Source organism: Andrena cerasifolii, chromosome 5, assembly GCF_050908995.1.
Source record: "Andrena cerasifolii isolate SP2316 chromosome 5, iyAndCera1_principal, whole genome shotgun sequence".
NCBI classification, from domain to species: domain Eukaryota; kingdom Metazoa; phylum Arthropoda; class Insecta; order Hymenoptera; family Andrenidae; genus Andrena; species Andrena cerasifolii.
The window spans coordinates 4617925-4635578 of NC_135122.1; the positions used below are offsets into that span (position 1 = coordinate 4617925).

At 36.8% G+C, this 17654-nt stretch overlaps 1 protein-coding gene across 5 annotated transcripts in view; it reads left to right on the forward strand.

Annotated features, from left to right (window-relative positions):
- The window catches only part of LOC143369275 (endoplasmic reticulum aminopeptidase 1), a 36878-nt gene that overhangs the window by 11366 nt on the left and 7858 nt on the right, over positions 1-17654 (forward strand). For 2 of the 5 annotated variants that reach the window (XM_076813017.1, XM_076813018.1), the window contains exons 3-12: positions 8149-8298; positions 8454-8539; positions 9585-9681; positions 9942-10024; positions 10102-10307; positions 10406-10586; positions 11256-11481; positions 13663-14225; positions 15882-16113; positions 17109-17514. In XM_076813017.1, the coding sequence (XP_076669132.1) occupies positions 8149-8298; positions 8454-8539; positions 9585-9681; positions 9942-10024; positions 10102-10307; positions 10406-10586; positions 11256-11481; positions 13663-14225; positions 15882-16113; positions 17109-17514 (2230 nt within the window). Of the gene's footprint in view, positions 1-6226; positions 7126-8148; positions 8299-8453; positions 8540-9584; positions 9682-9941; positions 10025-10101; positions 10308-10405; positions 10587-11255; positions 11482-13662; positions 14226-15881; positions 16114-17108; positions 17515-17654 lie in introns of those variants that run through there. The other 3 variants (XM_076813020.1, XM_076813021.1, XM_076813019.1) reach the window with 3 other exon arrangements.

Sequence of the window (17654 nt, forward strand, 5' to 3'; positions counted from 1 at the left end):
ATCAAAAAAAAAAAAAAAAACTGAAAAGGTTTCACAGATTGTGTTATTAAATATGTACAAAAATGTATTAAATAAGTTTAAAAGAGGAATCTTTTGTTTTATTTACTTTGGCATAATCGTTTTTGGTTAAGTTATTTAATTAATAAAAGTTTTCGCGACGCCTAGGAATTGATGCCAACTTTTAGGGTCTTTCACCCCGCTGTGCGACGTACGGTATGCCGATACCGATCTCAATTTCGATCTTTTACGGGTTGCTGCGGCATGTGCCCCTGTCAAGATTGAACTTCTATTTCGAACTTTGATTCCTGGGCTCTACATCGTCGTACCTCCCTCGCAGTATTCCCCCCGCGAAGCAAATAACTTCTTTCTAGGATATTCCTCGTATCGCCAATAACGGATATTTAATTGAATTAAATTGGTGGTCAAGCTGAAATGCAATAATTCGTTAAGCCGAGAGAAATTACAGTATACTCCACTGTTCCTTAATTTTGAAAAATCGGACTTAAAATATTAACAATTGAAATTTTGGGGTTCGACATCTGGTGCCCATTGTTTAAATGTCAAGCGTTTCAGTGCTCGACGAATTTACACGGTTCACTTTGGTTGAACAATGCGCACGAGTCACGAGTAATAGAAGTAAGAGACTCACTAATATTGGAATAATTTATATCGAAAGTCCGATGAATTTCTGAGACGGAAACAAACCCACCTAGAAATGTAAGAGGTCACAAGTTCAGATGCACAGACATTTATAAACGCCCCTGTTCTATCGATGCGGATCAGATTTGAAATTGGTATACGCCAGAATAGCTGACAAACTTGATCGATACGAAAGCATATATTTTCATAGGTGATCTATCTGATGATAAAAATTCACTATAAATGGACGACTGCATACAGCGACTCGCATTAATGTTCGGACACTTTTTAAAATCGCATAACTTTTTTAGAATTGGTCCAAACAACTTGAGTTTTTTTTTAGAAGCTAGAAGGATTAGTTTGCTAACTGACGCGTTTCGTCGTTTTGAAAAAAATGTATTTGGTTGGAATAGCGAAAAGAATAGTAAAAGTCAATTTTTAAACTTTTTTTGTGAGCTTGTAATGAAAATTTAAAAAAAAACCGTTTGTAGATTAAACCGTTTTTAGATAATTTCAACTATTTACCTACTAATCCTAAAGAAAATAGATATCTTCGAAATGCTACCTATCAACTTTGACGTGATTGTACATCTATTATTGTTCCTGTAGCGCTTTACGTAATCGTTTGAACACGCGATCCAATGAATAATTCTCTTCCTTACACAAGAGCAGATGTACTCCAGACATCGAAACTATTTTTCAAAAACGGAATTTTGTATGGAAATTTTTTTTCTCGATAATGTACATTAAAATATGTATTATATTACAAGTACACGTTATCAATAAAATTCGAAAGTAATTAAATCATTTTTTACTTCACTGAAGTAAACAATTATAAAATGAACCTTAAAATCTGAAGATGTTTAACTTCTTCGACTGATTAAATTTATCACCGTCAGTTGATTAGGAACACTAATCGTCAGCTGGAATGTTTTAATTAAAACGTGATTAAACTGATTGACAACGATAAAGTTGATATCTACTAATCATAATTGAAATAGTCTATCAGAGAAAGTAGTAAGTTCTGAAAATACCTAATAACTTCAAAACGGTGATAAAATTTACTACCTATTCAATGTTTGAACAAGAATATTATCTGAAGTAACGTTATATTTAAAAAAAAAAATAATAAGTACACGAAGAATGTTTCATTACAAATTTTTTTTAAATGATACAATATTGCTCAGAACATTATTCGCACTACATTCATCTGTAAAATTTCACAAACGTAATTTTAGATTTTTTCTGCCAGTGATTCAATTTCTTACTATGTTATTTACTCCATAAATACACAATACATAGGTATTTAGTTTCTTAATAAATATACTTTTGTCACCGATATCCGAATTCAAGTAAATCCTGTAAAAAAATAGTCTTCGAACAACAAATTTTCCGCTGAAAAGTTAGTATCGTTTACACGCCTGAATTCTTTATTGTAAAATTATAAACAATTATAAATTTTTCTTTATTTCACCTGATGGGTATACCAAAATTTATTTTTTGCAATATAAAACACACCTATCACTATTCATAATTTCAAGTAGAATACAAATACACAGCATAATAAAAATTATCCAGAATTATTATAAAATTCCTTCATACTATATAATAAATTTTATAAAAAAACTTCTTTATTCAATTGTTTGTTTAACAGCTGTAGAGTAACATGTATTCGACAATAGAGTGGCCCACCAAACAATTGTATTTTGATGTCTGCAAAAGTTCTTCATGGCTGAGTACAGACATTGTTGTGAACCACTCTGAGCTACCACCTATTCCATGAAAGAATCCTTCATGACCCCAGGGCTTCGTTCCATAGGTCAGAGGCGAGACAAGAAACGGAAATGTTCCCTCCTTCTCTCCTTCAAATGCCACTGTCAGAGTTCAACAAAGACTTTGTTCGTCAAGGGTATTGAATTTCGAGCAGTCCAAAGGGTTCGAGTACACTCGTTCGTCCTACGAACTGAAAACTTCTAAAGCTCGATCCAGGCTTGTAAGAGGTTCTCGACGATTCCATAATCTCTAATACGAGGACAGAATTTGATTCTTTGTTCGCACGGAACGAGTCCGTTCCAATTCTTCATAGCAGATTCTTATATCGATTTAACGCTCTTCTTTCCTTGGTGGGGTCAGCTTTCATCGTCCCAACCGAGGAACCTTAGTACACTGAAGTCTTTATGACAACCATCTGGATTTTCGGTTTCACTGACGAGAATCCAAGTACGTCTTCAAATATTATGTAATTGTTAATTGTATGTAATACAATAAAATTAACCGTGATTATTGCAAGCATACATAACACGCAAATATAAATAATTTAATAATATCTGGTGTGTGCTAGTGTTATGCATACAATTAATAATAAAGCATAGTTACTCAGCTTTGATTACTCAATCATTTATTCTACATATATAATAATTTGTTATACAGTCTCTAGTAAACAAAATTTAATCATTTATATAGTTGTAATTAGTGATCGTTAGGTTATCGACCTGCTCTTTTAATACGTTGTAATAATTTTGAGGATGTTTTGAGACCGTTATACAGGAAGATGTAAAGATTCATAAGAAGTGAACGTAGTGAAAATTTATCGATTTTTTTCCAAACAGATCTCACACTATTCAGATACTTTGAACAGTTGATCCCCAAGTATAATTATTGCTATAGTCTTGTGTACCACTGTAACGAAAATGGAGGACTTCTCTATCGAGTTACGCGAAGAAAAAACAATCGATACGATATCCATTTAATGACAATGATGACCATCCATCGATTCGCGGTTCATTTATTCAACATAGTTCCCCAATCAATAACTGCATCGTGAAAGGTCTGTTCTTACACTGTTAAAACAAAAAACGTGAATTACTCGTAATTTGTTGTCGCGCGTTACTTATTACATATAAAGAATCAAGATTAAGTGAAAAATAAAGCATAAGCTTTAAAAAATGTGGAAGGTTTTTCTTCTTTTAAAAATTTCCGAGATTTCTTTTACATTTATTACTGACGCTAGAAAGTATTTTAAGAAACACTCACAAATTAGGATCACTGAAATTCAAATAAGGCAGGAGTTAATTTCAAGTTCGTCCGAAATAGGGCTGGGACTATTTGTCGAATTTTTCGGTATTCGAATATTCGAATACTTCATTTGCTCAATTATTTGGTGAATATAATTCGAGTATCCAAGTATTTGAATATAATTCGAATATCCAAGTATCTGAATACTATTCGAATATCCAAGTATTCGAATACTAGTTTAATATTTAAATATTCGAATAGTATTCGAGTACTCAAATATTCGAATAGTATTCGAATACTCAAATATTCGAAGTTTATTCGTAGCATTAATACTTGTAAAATATTCGAATATTAAATTATTCGAATAGTCCCAGCCCTAGTTCGAAACAGTGAAACGTCTTATCGTTTTCAGTAGATTGCACTTGGATTTTTCATATGGCACTGCGCGATTAATTAAAAATGAATATTAATTTGTTGCAAACATAATTTATCATTTTTTTGCCAATTTGAATATTTAAGTTGGATATTTACGCGAGGGCTATTGGACCGTTCACTCCGTATAAAAAGTCGTTCTCAAGTGTATCATGTATGCACTCCCCCCTCGTGATATAGTTCCAGTAGCATGTACTTCATTTCGTCGATGGCTCTGCAAACTAATTGTCTTTAGTCTCTACTAGAATTTTTTACTAAAGCCGTCTTTTCCGCTTATGAAGCTCCGGAAGTTTTAATCGTACCGACGCTATAATCAAAGCTGTACACGTGTATTTTGTGAATGTAAACATTTCTTTACTATATATAAGCGTAAGCCACGATTTAACACTCTAACGCATCTAAGCCTTAGATTCTAATGGATGCTTACAGTTATACATATCCGCACCGATTGTAAGAAAAAATTCGAGGAAATTATATTATAGTCCAATCGTTACAACTATCACTACTAGGTTTGAATATAAAAAGAGTACAGTACTTCACACTTCAGTATTTTTGTAATTCCTTCACGTTTTGGAATTTCGGGGCCCGGTTGCGCTTAAAATACGTAGAAAAGATGTAGCTAGCAGAATATGCAAAAATCGTAAAAAAAAACAATTTTCGAAAATTTTTAGAGTAACCCTTAAGGGATACAGTGCTCGTAATGAGCAAACTTATCATACGCAACCTGTGCAGATTATCACAGGACGAGTTAACTCATATTCCCTGCTGGAGGGTACTAGCCAGTCGTTTTTTGTCGAAAATGAAGCATTTCTTTTTCATTCAATTACAAAGGAATAAATGGATGCTGAGACTTGTTCCTGGGCACCAAGTCTATTAACATCATAAGCTTTAGAGAACATGTTTGTTTAGTCAAAAATATGCATTATATATAACGCTACAGATGGATTTTATTATTTTTAAAAAACCTTTCTTTTGTTTTGCAGTGATAACTAAAAAAACGGAGGTCCTAATCAATTATGCTCACCAAATGTGCAGAACCTTTTTGAAAAAGCGCCATTTCGTAGCTGTCATTTTCATAATTTTGCTTCTTTTATAAGTTCAGTGCAGAACCAAAGGTATTCTGAAGTAGAATTTACAAGCAGGTCACTGAATTTCGTTTCGTTTCTAACTTTTTTACGAAGCCTCTTTAATGACCCATCTGTAGCGTCATCTATGTATAATGCACATTTTTTGGCGAAACAAACATGTTTTTTTAAAGCTCACGATGTTAATAAAATTTTGTCAAAGAACGAGTCTCAGCTCCAATTTATTTCTTTGTGATTAATTGAAACAGGAATGCTTCATTTTCGACAAAAAGTGACTGCCTAATACTCCTAACAGATTAAGTAAGATTGATTTACTCGAACAACATGCAGTGCAAAATCATTAGCGACATATTAGGTTGCTGCATAAATTCTGCCCTTTATTATAAGTTACTCAATCCAAATATAACTATCAACGCTAATTTATATTGTCAACAGCTTGAAAAAATGCAGCACGAACTACAAATTAAAATATTTTTCCCTTGTAAATCGAAAGGGTGGCAATTCAAAAAGAAAATACCGGAACTGCAATAGGAACTTATTCCTCATCCACCATATTCCCCGGATCTGGCACCAACAGATTTTCACCTTTTTCCATCCCCCAAAAAAACAGTTTAAACTTGAAAAACTTCAACAACTTTGGTGTCACAAAAAGGGTGATAATAATTTTAGCGTTTTTATAAAAGAGGCGAAACACAACTTCCACATAGATAGAAGACTGTCATAAATAATAATAGAGCATACATAGTCCGAAGTAACTACAAGCTGTTTTCAAAAATCAAATTTGTAGAAGACATACTCCAGCGGGCAGAACTTACACAGCAATCTAATATTAAAGTATATTTGCGGCATTGAGAGCAAAAGCGGACTAACCCACATTAAAAAAAATGAATTCCTCCTATTTCATACAATTAGCACAGTCTATTGCAATAAGCACATTACCGCTACTAACTGAATTTCGCAAAAAAGAGTGTGGGTTAGTCCGCCTTTGCTCCGAATGCCTCACACGAGAGCGCGATAGGTGTTTCGGAATGACGTGGGTGTAAAGCGGGGGTAGAGAGTTTTCTTATCAACCCGAACACAGGAGCGGAGGGGCAGTTAGCTCGCGCGTATCACTGTAAAGGGTGGATCACGGATGGCGCCACTGTAAAGGCAACAACCCCCCTCGGAAGGCGAGGCGAAGCGAAGTGCGGCGGGACGAGAGCTGGATATCTACCCCCGTAAAGCGGTTCGCCACCAAGGGGTTTGGAAAGTCGCCATTTCTGCCTAACTCTGCAGTCGCTATATCCACGCTTTAATGCCAATGAAATGTCAAGGCACGTCGCGCGTTATAGACCTGCCGACGTTGTCGAGCTGTTCGGTGACTTCGTAAGCTCGTACATCGCCACGTTGTCGCGGGTCCTCGGGACCTTGTTGGTCGCGCTCGTACTCGGGCTCCTGTTCGTGCTTGTGGCCGTGCTCGTGCTTGTGCCCGTGCTCGTGCTTGTGCTGGTGCTGGTGCTGGTGCTGGTGCTCGTGCTCGTGCTCCTATTCGCGGTGGCTGCCCAAGGAACCACCGTGACCATACGCATCCGACCTACCTCGTACCCACCGATTAAATTTTGAACACGACATACGGCGAGCGGGACAAGGAGCCGCAAAGGCGACGGGAGAACACCGAGCCTAAAGCGAACGGGAGTCACGGTGAAAACGTAGGGAAAAAGTCTGTCCAGTCTTCCTCGGTGATTCCTTGACCTTGGCACAGAAGCCGACTGCCCACCAACGAAAGTAGACACCAGGTCGAAGTAGCCAGCCACGAGTACGGCCGCCCAAATTCTGGCTGAACAGAGAGAGCCCCTGATTAAGATCTTATATGCTACGAACGACGGTCAGGTAAAAGAAATCGTTCGTCGGAGACCGCCGCCGAATCGGTTCGCGATGAGCGAGCAGGATGTGGATGATGTTGCCTTTCTGACAGGTGAGACATCTCTTAGGGGCAGGCTAATCATTGCAATCGCATCGGCCCGGTCGCACTTCTCCCGTGCGACACTTCCTCCGACGCCTCTTTCCGCGTCTCCTCCCTCTGTTTCCCTATACTCCCTTCCTGCGGCCGTCGCAGTTCCCCCTTCCCGTCTCGCTTCTTATCTTTCCATCCATTTTTTATACACGTGATTCTCTCGTTTTTCTTTGAAATCGTTCGACCAGATGGCCCACTTACGACCCTCCGGGCTGCGAATAGACTATACGAGAAGCACGTGCGTGCGATCAATAAAAGGGAAGCTTTCTGATCTTTCGAATTAAACCATGTTAATCCATCTGTCCTCGCGCATACACGCGTCCCGTGTTATTGTTGATGTGTCAGCCTGCCAGGGCTGTTACACTGGCAACGGGAATAAGTGTCGTTGACACGTGTAAACAGATTTCCCATGCATTATCATTGCGCAGTGGGAACGTAAGGCGTTAGTAGCGAAACGCAGTCTGCCGATGGTTTCTTTCGTAGTTACCCGACTTAGCATTAGGTGGTTGTAACTTGGAAGTGCGTTGATCTGTTTCTCTTTAAGCCTTTCCTAATCGAACCTGCTGTTTGTGAGTTTTTAAGTTGATTGGAATTAGTCGTCGCGGTATATTGCTTGCTACCTGACAAAAACTGTACAAGTACGTTGTGCGCCTGGTAGTAACCGCGTTAACGTCATTTTAGACTATCACCTAGCCGTCGGAAATCTGGGTCAAGTGTGTGTAGCGCAACACACGAAACTTGATACGGTTCCCGTGTTGGTGAGCATAGAGCTTTTGTGTTTAGAAATTTTGTCAGTGTTACACTCTGAGTATCAAGCGATCTCCATGAACATTAATCACGTGGTAATTTATTTGATCTTCAATGAAACGAATTTTGCGAACGGGCAAATAGCTACGTATGTTTTTAAAGCACGTACAATTATAATGTATAATGCTTGCATACTTGGTATGCGTTGGTCATTCTTCAGGGGACCCTTTGTTCCAGGAGATAGCAACACAGGATTGCACAAACGCAGTATTTATGAGCACAATGGAGTTGTGTGTTCTCAGAAAAGGGCTCTTTGCATAGCTACCGTCGTTTTTGCGATCCTCTTCGCCATATCACTCATCATTGCCTTCGCGGGACCACAAAATGGTATTGTTAAATTCCTTTAACATTTACCGCGCACGTTAACGATCTCAATGGAATGTTAGCAGAATTTTATCTCAGCCCAATACTACGTGCATATAATATTCCTTTCACAAGAATCGTTGTTGTGGTTAATGTGCCGTCGTGTTTAATTTTTGCAGACTGCCCCTGTGCTGGAGAAAAGCCAGCCAACCTGGAAATTGAGGACGATGAAAAAAGCAGTGAACCTCTTGCAACTAATGGAGAGGTACGGTCACTTATGTTTGCTTTCCTGGCTATATGATCATAACGTCGAAGTAGAGCAAAACATGTACTTTGTGACACATATACTAGGTATAATGCACGATAATTGAGAGCCTGTATACTCCTAGAAAATCTCAAATAGCACAATAAGCACTGCGCACCAGTTTCGTGCCCACAAAAACAGGCTTCCTTTAAATTACAAATAAAGCATAAATAATACAATTTTAAATACTCTTTCAATACTCTTTTATTTACGAATATCTACTAATATTTAAACTTCAAGGTTTAATAATAGAAAGAATAAAACATGCATTGTTATTTCTTTGAATGTTAAGGAATTTAATCGGGTATACTTATCTCTAATCTATGAGAAAATAAAACGCAGACTTGCAAATCGAATAGAGGTGTTGAAAAAATAGTGGACACTGTTTTAGAATCGATGTTAGTTTGTTTTAATTCTAAGGAACTTTTGAAATACAAGTGGGAGCACCTACAGAACTGTAATCCGATTTACATCACTCCACTTGCTACACTTGAGTTCTTAATATTATTAAAGGCTTAACGTTCTTAAAGTTATTGCTACGAGTGAGGGTGCGACTTACAAAGATATTAAGTCAACCGATGCATAACGCTGTAAAGCAGTTGCTCTTCTACAAGTGTTTGCCTGTATTTTTAAGATTACAACACAGCATATAATTAAAAAAAAATTTCATTCCCAGTCACGCGTGTATGCCAGCTTTACGATTACTTTGGTGTACAAAATCGATTCGTAAAAAGTATCTCACATTTTTTTAACACTGTATGAGTCTTCGTGTTACGCCTGAAAGTGTTCGCCTAAGTAAGGCCTAAGGCTGCACGTAAATACGAAACGTCTTGGCGGGAAATCAATTGCAAGACGCGACTACTATCCATAGCACAAACCTAACTGTTGACTATCCATAGTTTATTATTGGTTGCATAGAAAGGACGTTTTCGTTATTTAAGTTTAATTCTAGTACTTCACCAAACTGGCGACACAGATATAATTCAATCGATTGTAATTATTATAGATATTCCCTTGGAACAACGTGAGACTACCTACGTTTGCACACCCTACTAGATACAACATCACCATTCATCCAAACCTTACCACCTTAGAAGTAAAAGGTAAATAACATATTGTTCTTCCACTACCAGCTCCAGCAGTTACTAACTCTGCGCACAGAAAAAAAAAATTAATCCCAATTAGCTGTATTTTTGTTTACACACTTTTGATAATGCGGAAGAAATGAGACAAGTATCCTAACTGTTTAATAAAACGTGATTAAGAAAACCAGATTTCTAAGAAAGTAATACTTTAGAGAAGAACGTTTTTATTTATCGCTTGCGGCATTAATAATTTTCGGAATTTCAATTTGCATTTCTAGGACAGGTCACGATCGAATTCTATGTCGATAAAGAGACCAACTATATCGTCTTCCATAGTAAAAATTTGACAATAAATGAAAAAGTGAGTACTCGCCAGAAGCACAGCGAGGGGCTTAACATACTTTGTACGTAACTTGATTCTCGGCAATTTGGTTGCAGATGGTGCAAGACCGTAAAGGCCACAGATTGAAAATCGCAAAGCTGCTAGAGTACTCGAAGCATCAGCAGTTATACCTAGAGCTGGAGGAGAGTAAATTTAGGAAGAGGGGCAACTATACGGTGCACCTGAGGTTCATTTCGAAACTCACGAGTGAACTCGAAGGATTCTACCTTAGCAGTTACGTTACCCCAGAAGGAGAAAAGAGGTCACTCTGAAACTGTAATAATTTTCTGTTTGGAAAATAACTTAAGGTGTGGCTTCCACTTCGAATGAAACCGTAACCGAAATTTCTCCGCACTTTAGGTATCTGGCCACTACTCACTTTGAGCCAACGTACGCACGCTCGGCGTTCCCCTGTTTTGACGAGCCGCAGTTCAAAGCTAAATTCAAACTGTCGATATTCAGAGATAGATTTCACATTGCGTTATGCAACATGCCTGTAATGAATACTGAAGACGCGGGATTTTACATGGGAACTGGACTCGTAAGTTTCAAACTTATATAGTTACAGTCTTCTTAAAATGTATTATTAACCCTTCGTTGGCACACCTATTTTTTCGATCAACTTTGACATACCTGGGTGGCTCACACCCAGAACAATTTTCGAACGACTGCCATTCTTATCTCAAGAATCAAATCGTTATGAAAAAAATCACGGGTTAATTTTAAGGCCTGCAGAATGTATTCCAATAATTTTTTTACTGTAATTTCATCACAGTTTTTGTGAAAAAAATCTAGATTGCCATGTGTCGAGAAAACGCGAAGAAGATCTTCAAAAAATTGTAACTTTTACAAATTCCAATATTAGAAGCTAAAAATCTACAGAGTTGTTGTTCAGATATAGTATTTTGAGAGAAAAAATAGTTTGTAAGTCGGCTTTGGAAAAAAGGTAATTGTTTTACATATAGAAGGTAGAGTGCGTCAAAATCAGCTTATGGGTTGCTCACACCCAGAGTGTCAACGAAGGGTTAAGATAGAAAAGTATTACGATATGATTTTTAACCCTCCGTGGTCACACCTTCTTATAATCACAAAGTGGTCACGTGGGGTCCACTGCAACCCAGCATCATTTTTGAGTTACCATTTTCGTATTTTTTAATCTTTTAACTTCTGTAACCCTTGGACCCTAATTCATGGCAAACAAAATTGTTAGCTGCGTGACGACTTCCAAGAATCCGTGGAAATGTCGACGTACTTGGTGGCGTTCGTGGTGTGCGATTTTAAACGGGTATCCGAACTGACGAAACGGAATATCTCTGTAAGTGTTTACGCGGCAGAAGCGATGCTTTCACAGGCACAATACGCTGTACACACTGCTGCTCGTACCATGGACTATTTTGAATCTTTTTTCGGAGTGCACTACCCATTGCCCAAGCAAGGTATGTACAAATTTCAATGAATTAATTGATCCTCGACTGGGTAATAAACTGGATGATACACTTAACTCGAACCATATCAATAACATCGTAAGTACGTAATTCAAAGCAGATCACATAATGTTTTATTACTTATAATTTCACGAGCTCATGGTCAGCTCCAGTTTTTAATTCGAGACCGATTGAATGGTGGATTTTCTTAGCAAAGTATATCAGCAGAGGCGGATTTAGAGATTTGCCTCTTCCGTGAAATGTCACCAAAATATTTTATGCCACAGAGTTAGGACAATATTAAAATGAATTCAATATGACAACTCACGTGTGAATTTTATTGCTAATTTGCTACATAGCAAAATAGGGGAATTGGTTTTAAAATTTTAGCAAGTCTCTATGTTTAGATCACCCCGGCAAAGTAGCCAAATAAAGAAGTGGTCCCTTTCATTAATATTTATGTTTAATATTTTAGTCACATATTAAGCAAAAAAGCATATAGGTTGCCGCCCCCAAAATGGTTAACATATAGTACATAGATGAATTTTTCTTCTCAGCACTCACAAAAATACAGTAACAATTAAATACATAGGCCTATTGAAAAAAGCTAAGGAGGCTTTGAATTCTTGAAAGCTACTAGTAATGAAAAAGAGTTTAAATTTTGCATTATATAGCCACCTAGAATTATAAACCATCAGCTGAACCAAAATTCCTTTAGTATCAGTATTTACGGATTCGTCGATGTGGTTCTAGTTACGCGTACCACAACTATGTGACTATTTCACGCTGGTAATTAAATCTATAGATACGCACAAGGTGTTTATAAAAATGTAGGATATTTTTCCAGGATCGGTACTACTCACTAAGATAATAAAAAAGTTGTTACACGCGTATGTCCAATAATGCTTATTTTTGCAATTATAAGCATTTTCATGTTCCGTAAAACACCGACTCGGAATGCCTATTTAATTAAAGGGCAACCGGCTTACAGGCGCGTCTGTCAATCGACCTAACATACTATATTTCCATTCATCCTTTCTTTCTCGCCTTTAAAAAAACAAAGACGAAACGATAATCAATATATCGATCCGCGGAAACACAGCTGGGCTACGTTAAATGCCACTTTAATAGGCGTTCCGGGCTCGTGTTTTACAAAATATAAAAATCCTTATAACTGCAAAACTGAACATTATTGGACATATAAATTTTTTTTATTATTTAGGCGAGTCGAACCGATTCTGTAGAAATATCTTCCTTTTTTATAAACACCCTGTATGTATATACACGTGAAGCGTAAGGTGAAAAAAAACAGGGAATGCCCATTTTTCGTGATTTTGCGATTTATAGCATATTTTGTCGCTGGCAACTGGAACTACAGAGCTGTCGAATCACAATTAATAAAATGAGCGGTTTTCTTTGTTTTGATAATAATAGAAGTGGAAATTTCTTATTTCGTTTCAGTATGCTGCTCTGTTCAAACCTGAAAAAAATATTAGAATAATGTAAAGCAATTATTATTTTATTGTTTATTTTTTCCGATACCGAATTAGGGTATAACCTTCATGTTATGAAGAATGCGGATAAATTTATTAAACCTTGTTTCTTTACTGGTGGACTAAAGCAGTGGCGAGCAACCTTTTGTCAAAAGTGGGCCATGAGGGAAAAGCTACTACTCTACGCGGGCCGCAATATTAAATATATAAATATAACTAATCCAAGAATTTTAATTTATGGGCTGAATTTGTTATTTCTGACACTGATTTACAATAAAACTTTTTTTTTTAACTTTGATATATATATAGGGGAAACCTACTACTCTACGCGAGCCGCAATATTAAATACATAAATATAACTAATCCAAGAATTTTAATTTATGGGCTGAATTTGTTATTTCTGACACTGATTTACAATAAAACTTTTTTTTTCAGCCCATAAATTAAAATTCTTGGATTAGTTATATTTATGTATTTAATATTGCGGCCACAGGTCTACGGCTGGCGGGCCAGTTGCTCATCACTGGACTAAAGTATTAGAACTTAATTGTCTCGATAAAGCTGTTTTGTGACATTCCCTGTTTCCCCTCCTTACCCTTCACGTGTAGTATAATGTTGCACACTGCAAAGTGTTTAAGGATATTTTAATATACGTAACAGGTTCCCTTTTAATTAAGTGAATTTCGTGGATTCCCACCAGATTTAATAGCTATTCCTGATTTTGGTGCTGGGGCAATGGAGAATTGGGGCCTAATCACATACCGAGAAACATCCATACTTTATGACCCACAAGAGACATCAACGAACGCACACGAGTGGATCGCTGTCGTTGTGGCGCATGAATTAGCTCATCAATGGTTTGGTAATCTGGTCACTATGAAATGGTGGAACGATCTGTGGCTGAACGAAGGAGCAGCCAGCTTCTTTGAATACAAAGGAGTGAATTACATCTCTCCCGAATGGAGCATGATGGATCAGTTTATTTTAGACAAAACACAACCAGCTCTCGACCTCGATGCCTTAGCCAGCAGCCATCCTATAAGCGTGCCAGTGAAAGATCCCAACGAAATAGAAGCTATATTCGATGATATCAGTTACAGCAAAGGAGCTTCCATTCTCAACATGCTCGAAGGCTTTCTCTGCGAAGATGTCCTTAAAAGGGGATTAAACGACTACCTAAATTCGCACGCTTACGGAAACGCGGACACGAACGACCTTTGGTCAGTTTTCACGAAGCATGCGAATAACACCTTTGACATAAAAGTATGTGTAAACATTGACCGGTACACTCTACTCATAATTTCATTTATTTCGGGAATATTACGCCCAACTGTCTTCAGTGAATTCGTTTTAGGGGAAGACCGAATAAACTAATATGTGTTTGATTATACATGTATGTAGATTATGCAAAAACAATGAAAGCATTTAGAAACACGCTATCGAATGATTTCCTAAATTCTGTCAACAAGTTTTGTTAACGTTCTCCGCCCTTCGTGGAACAGTTATTCGCAAGGAAAGGTCCCAAAGTGGCAATCTCTGACTTCAAGGGGTTGTTCCGGTCTAGAGCCCATCAAAATAGCTTATCTTTAGGAATTAATTAAAAGAAAACTACTGCGTATAATTTAATGGGTCTTTTTGCATTATATTAAGGATGTCTTAAACTGTAGAAATATATTTTTTGTTTTATAATTGATCATTGCAGACGGCACTGGGAGGTCGGTAAATTCGAGGAGTCAAAAAATTCATCCGAAACGGTGGAACCTGTAGCACCTAAACTATTGGTCTAAAATAATAACAATGCCAGATTATTAAAGAGCGTACAACTCGCTCGTGGACATAGCAGTAAAAATGACATTTTTTGCAAAAATAACAACACTTGAAGTTTGACATCACTTTTTCAATATATTTTTCGTCCTTTCAACGCCTTTAAAAGTTACGAATTTTCTTTTTTTTTTAATTTTACTGGTTTCTCCACGAGCCAGAAGTGTATTCTTCAAAATAAAGAAAGTTTCAGGTGAATCAGATAATAACTTTTCGAGATATAGGTTCCAACGGTTTTAAGAACACTGTTTCGAGAAAAACGCGTTTAAAGTTTTACGAAAACGCAGAGTGGCCGGTTGTTATGCATTTCCCGCTACTGAAATGCCTATAACTTCGGGAATTTTACGAATTTAAAAAAAATCTTTTTAAACGCGTATTCTTAAAAGGTTGAATATTCGAAAAATGAAATAAAAAAATTGATTTTTATACCGGAGCCTCCCCTTCGTGAAACTTGCACAAAAAGTAGTTTTCACAAAAATATTTGACACTTTTTTTTAATATGGGCGTTGACCATATAAAAAGTACATGTCAAATATTTTCGCGAGAACCACTTTTTACGTAAGTTTCATCAAAGTTGGCGATTGTCTTGACTACGCCTTTTTATATTTCAAATACAAATGAAAGAGGTAACTTCTTTCAAGTATCATCATATGAAAAATATTTCGTTTAAAATCTTGTCGATGATAAAATTTTCCAACTAATTTTACTAAATTGGGTATTTATAAATTTTGCCTTTATCGTGTAATTAAAATTTTCCTCAAATTAATATTTGGAAAGGTAAAGAAGTAGACATTACATTAATGGTAATAATGTACTTTCAGGAGTTGAATGATTTATATAGCATTCCGTATTTTAAAGCAAAAAGTTCTAGCACATTTGTGTCCTCTAAAAAATTGTAATATTTTATATAAATAATTGGAGAGCGTAACCTTACGAATTTATTTTTAGTTAGAATCGACGGCGCTTAGCCAAAGTCTGTGTATCCGGCAAACTTCTTCCCAAGAAAGTACAGTTACTTGTACATTTTCACAATCTTCTTAGCAAACGGGATTCGCACTTATATGTTGTAGCATTGAATAGAAATAAATATGTTGACAGGTTATTATGGATACATGGACCCAGCAGATGGGTTTTCCACTGATTACGATCACCCGTGATGGGAATACTATCACGGCATCGCAGAAGAGATTCTTAATTTCACAGAAAGAAAACGATACAGAATTGTTACAACCAAAATCACCCTTTGACTACAAGTGGTACGTCCCGTTGAGCTACTACACAGACAAAGAACCGCGCAAGCTTCACAACGTGTGGATGAATTTAACTGATGGTAACATATAGGATAATTATAACGAAAATTTTTGTAGAGTTATTTGTCAACATTAACCGAATACTGGCTACATTATTGCTATAATCGGTCAATAATTTCGTTCGTTTTATTTACGTCACTCGACTGCACGGCGAGCGCAGGGTTCATTTTGACTTATAACATAATTGCATGCATGAAATCCGTATTTTTTTTCTTAAGAAATGATACTAATAGGTGATAAGCAACCTTAACAGCTTGGTACGTAGAATGAGTCCAGATGGACAATGCACCCGCCAAACGAGGATTAAAAATTAGTAAGAACTTCCCAGTAAACAAACTGACCGCAGTATGCCAGCAGTTTGGCTACAGATTCGAGTAGATCCTGCGTCAGATTCAGGGCCTACTATGTCCGCATTTAACTATGGTTCTGTGGTCAGATCCTGACGCCAGGATCTGCCAGCAGATTGGCGGCAGATACAGAGCAGATCCTGCTGCCTATCTGCCCCCAAATCGCGTTGCACAGAATCTGATCGATTCCTGCCATTAAATTGTATCAGCAGACCCTGCCGCCAATCTGCTCGCAGGTTAAGGCAGCATAATCTGTTGGCTTTCTGCTGTCAGTCTGCTTTCATCATCGAATGTAACAATTCCTGTATCAAATCCGTAGTCTTTCTGTCAGAAACATTTTTACTCGGGCGTTGAGCAAAATCTGCAAAACGGACGTGGCTGACTGGGTTTATTCAAAACTGACAAACGTAAAGTCCATTGGTTATTAAAAGAATGAAAAAATAAACGATCTTCATATTGAATCGTAATAAAGAACAATTTACAGTATAAAATTGAAATTATGTCTAGAAATATTTACAAATGCGTGAAGTAAAATTGGTAAATTAGTGACTGAAATAATTCCAATGTAAGATTGTAAAGATTGATTTACTTGGACGAACGAATTTATTACTTGATAATGCTTAAATTGTGTTTCTGCTATATATGATGTACGTATTACGTATTTTTAGTAACATTCGAGATACCCAATGACGTCCAATATATAAAATGTAACGTGAATCAAAGTGGATTTTATCGTGTAACTTATCCGGACGAAATGTGGACGTCGATCATTGCCACGTTATTAAACGATCATACCAAGTTCAGTCCAGCTGATCGTGCCAATCTTATAGACGATGCATTTACGCTTTGCGAAGCGGGTGAGCTAAATGCCACTATTCCTCTCGAGCTGTCGCTTTATCTTTTAAACGAGAGGGACTATGTACCATGGGCTACAGCACTTGGCTATTTACACTCCTGGAAAGGAAGATTGAGTGAAAGTCCCGGATACAAAAGATACATTACCTTCTTGAAAAGATTATTAACACCTGTCACAAAACATGTTGGTTGGACGGATGAAGGCTCCCATTTGAAAAAGTGAGTGCAAATAATATATGGAATTCTTTAATAAAAAATATAATAATTATATTATATTGTATTGTATTTTATTAGTTTATATTATATTATATTACATTACATTACATTACATTACATTACATTACATTACATTACATTAG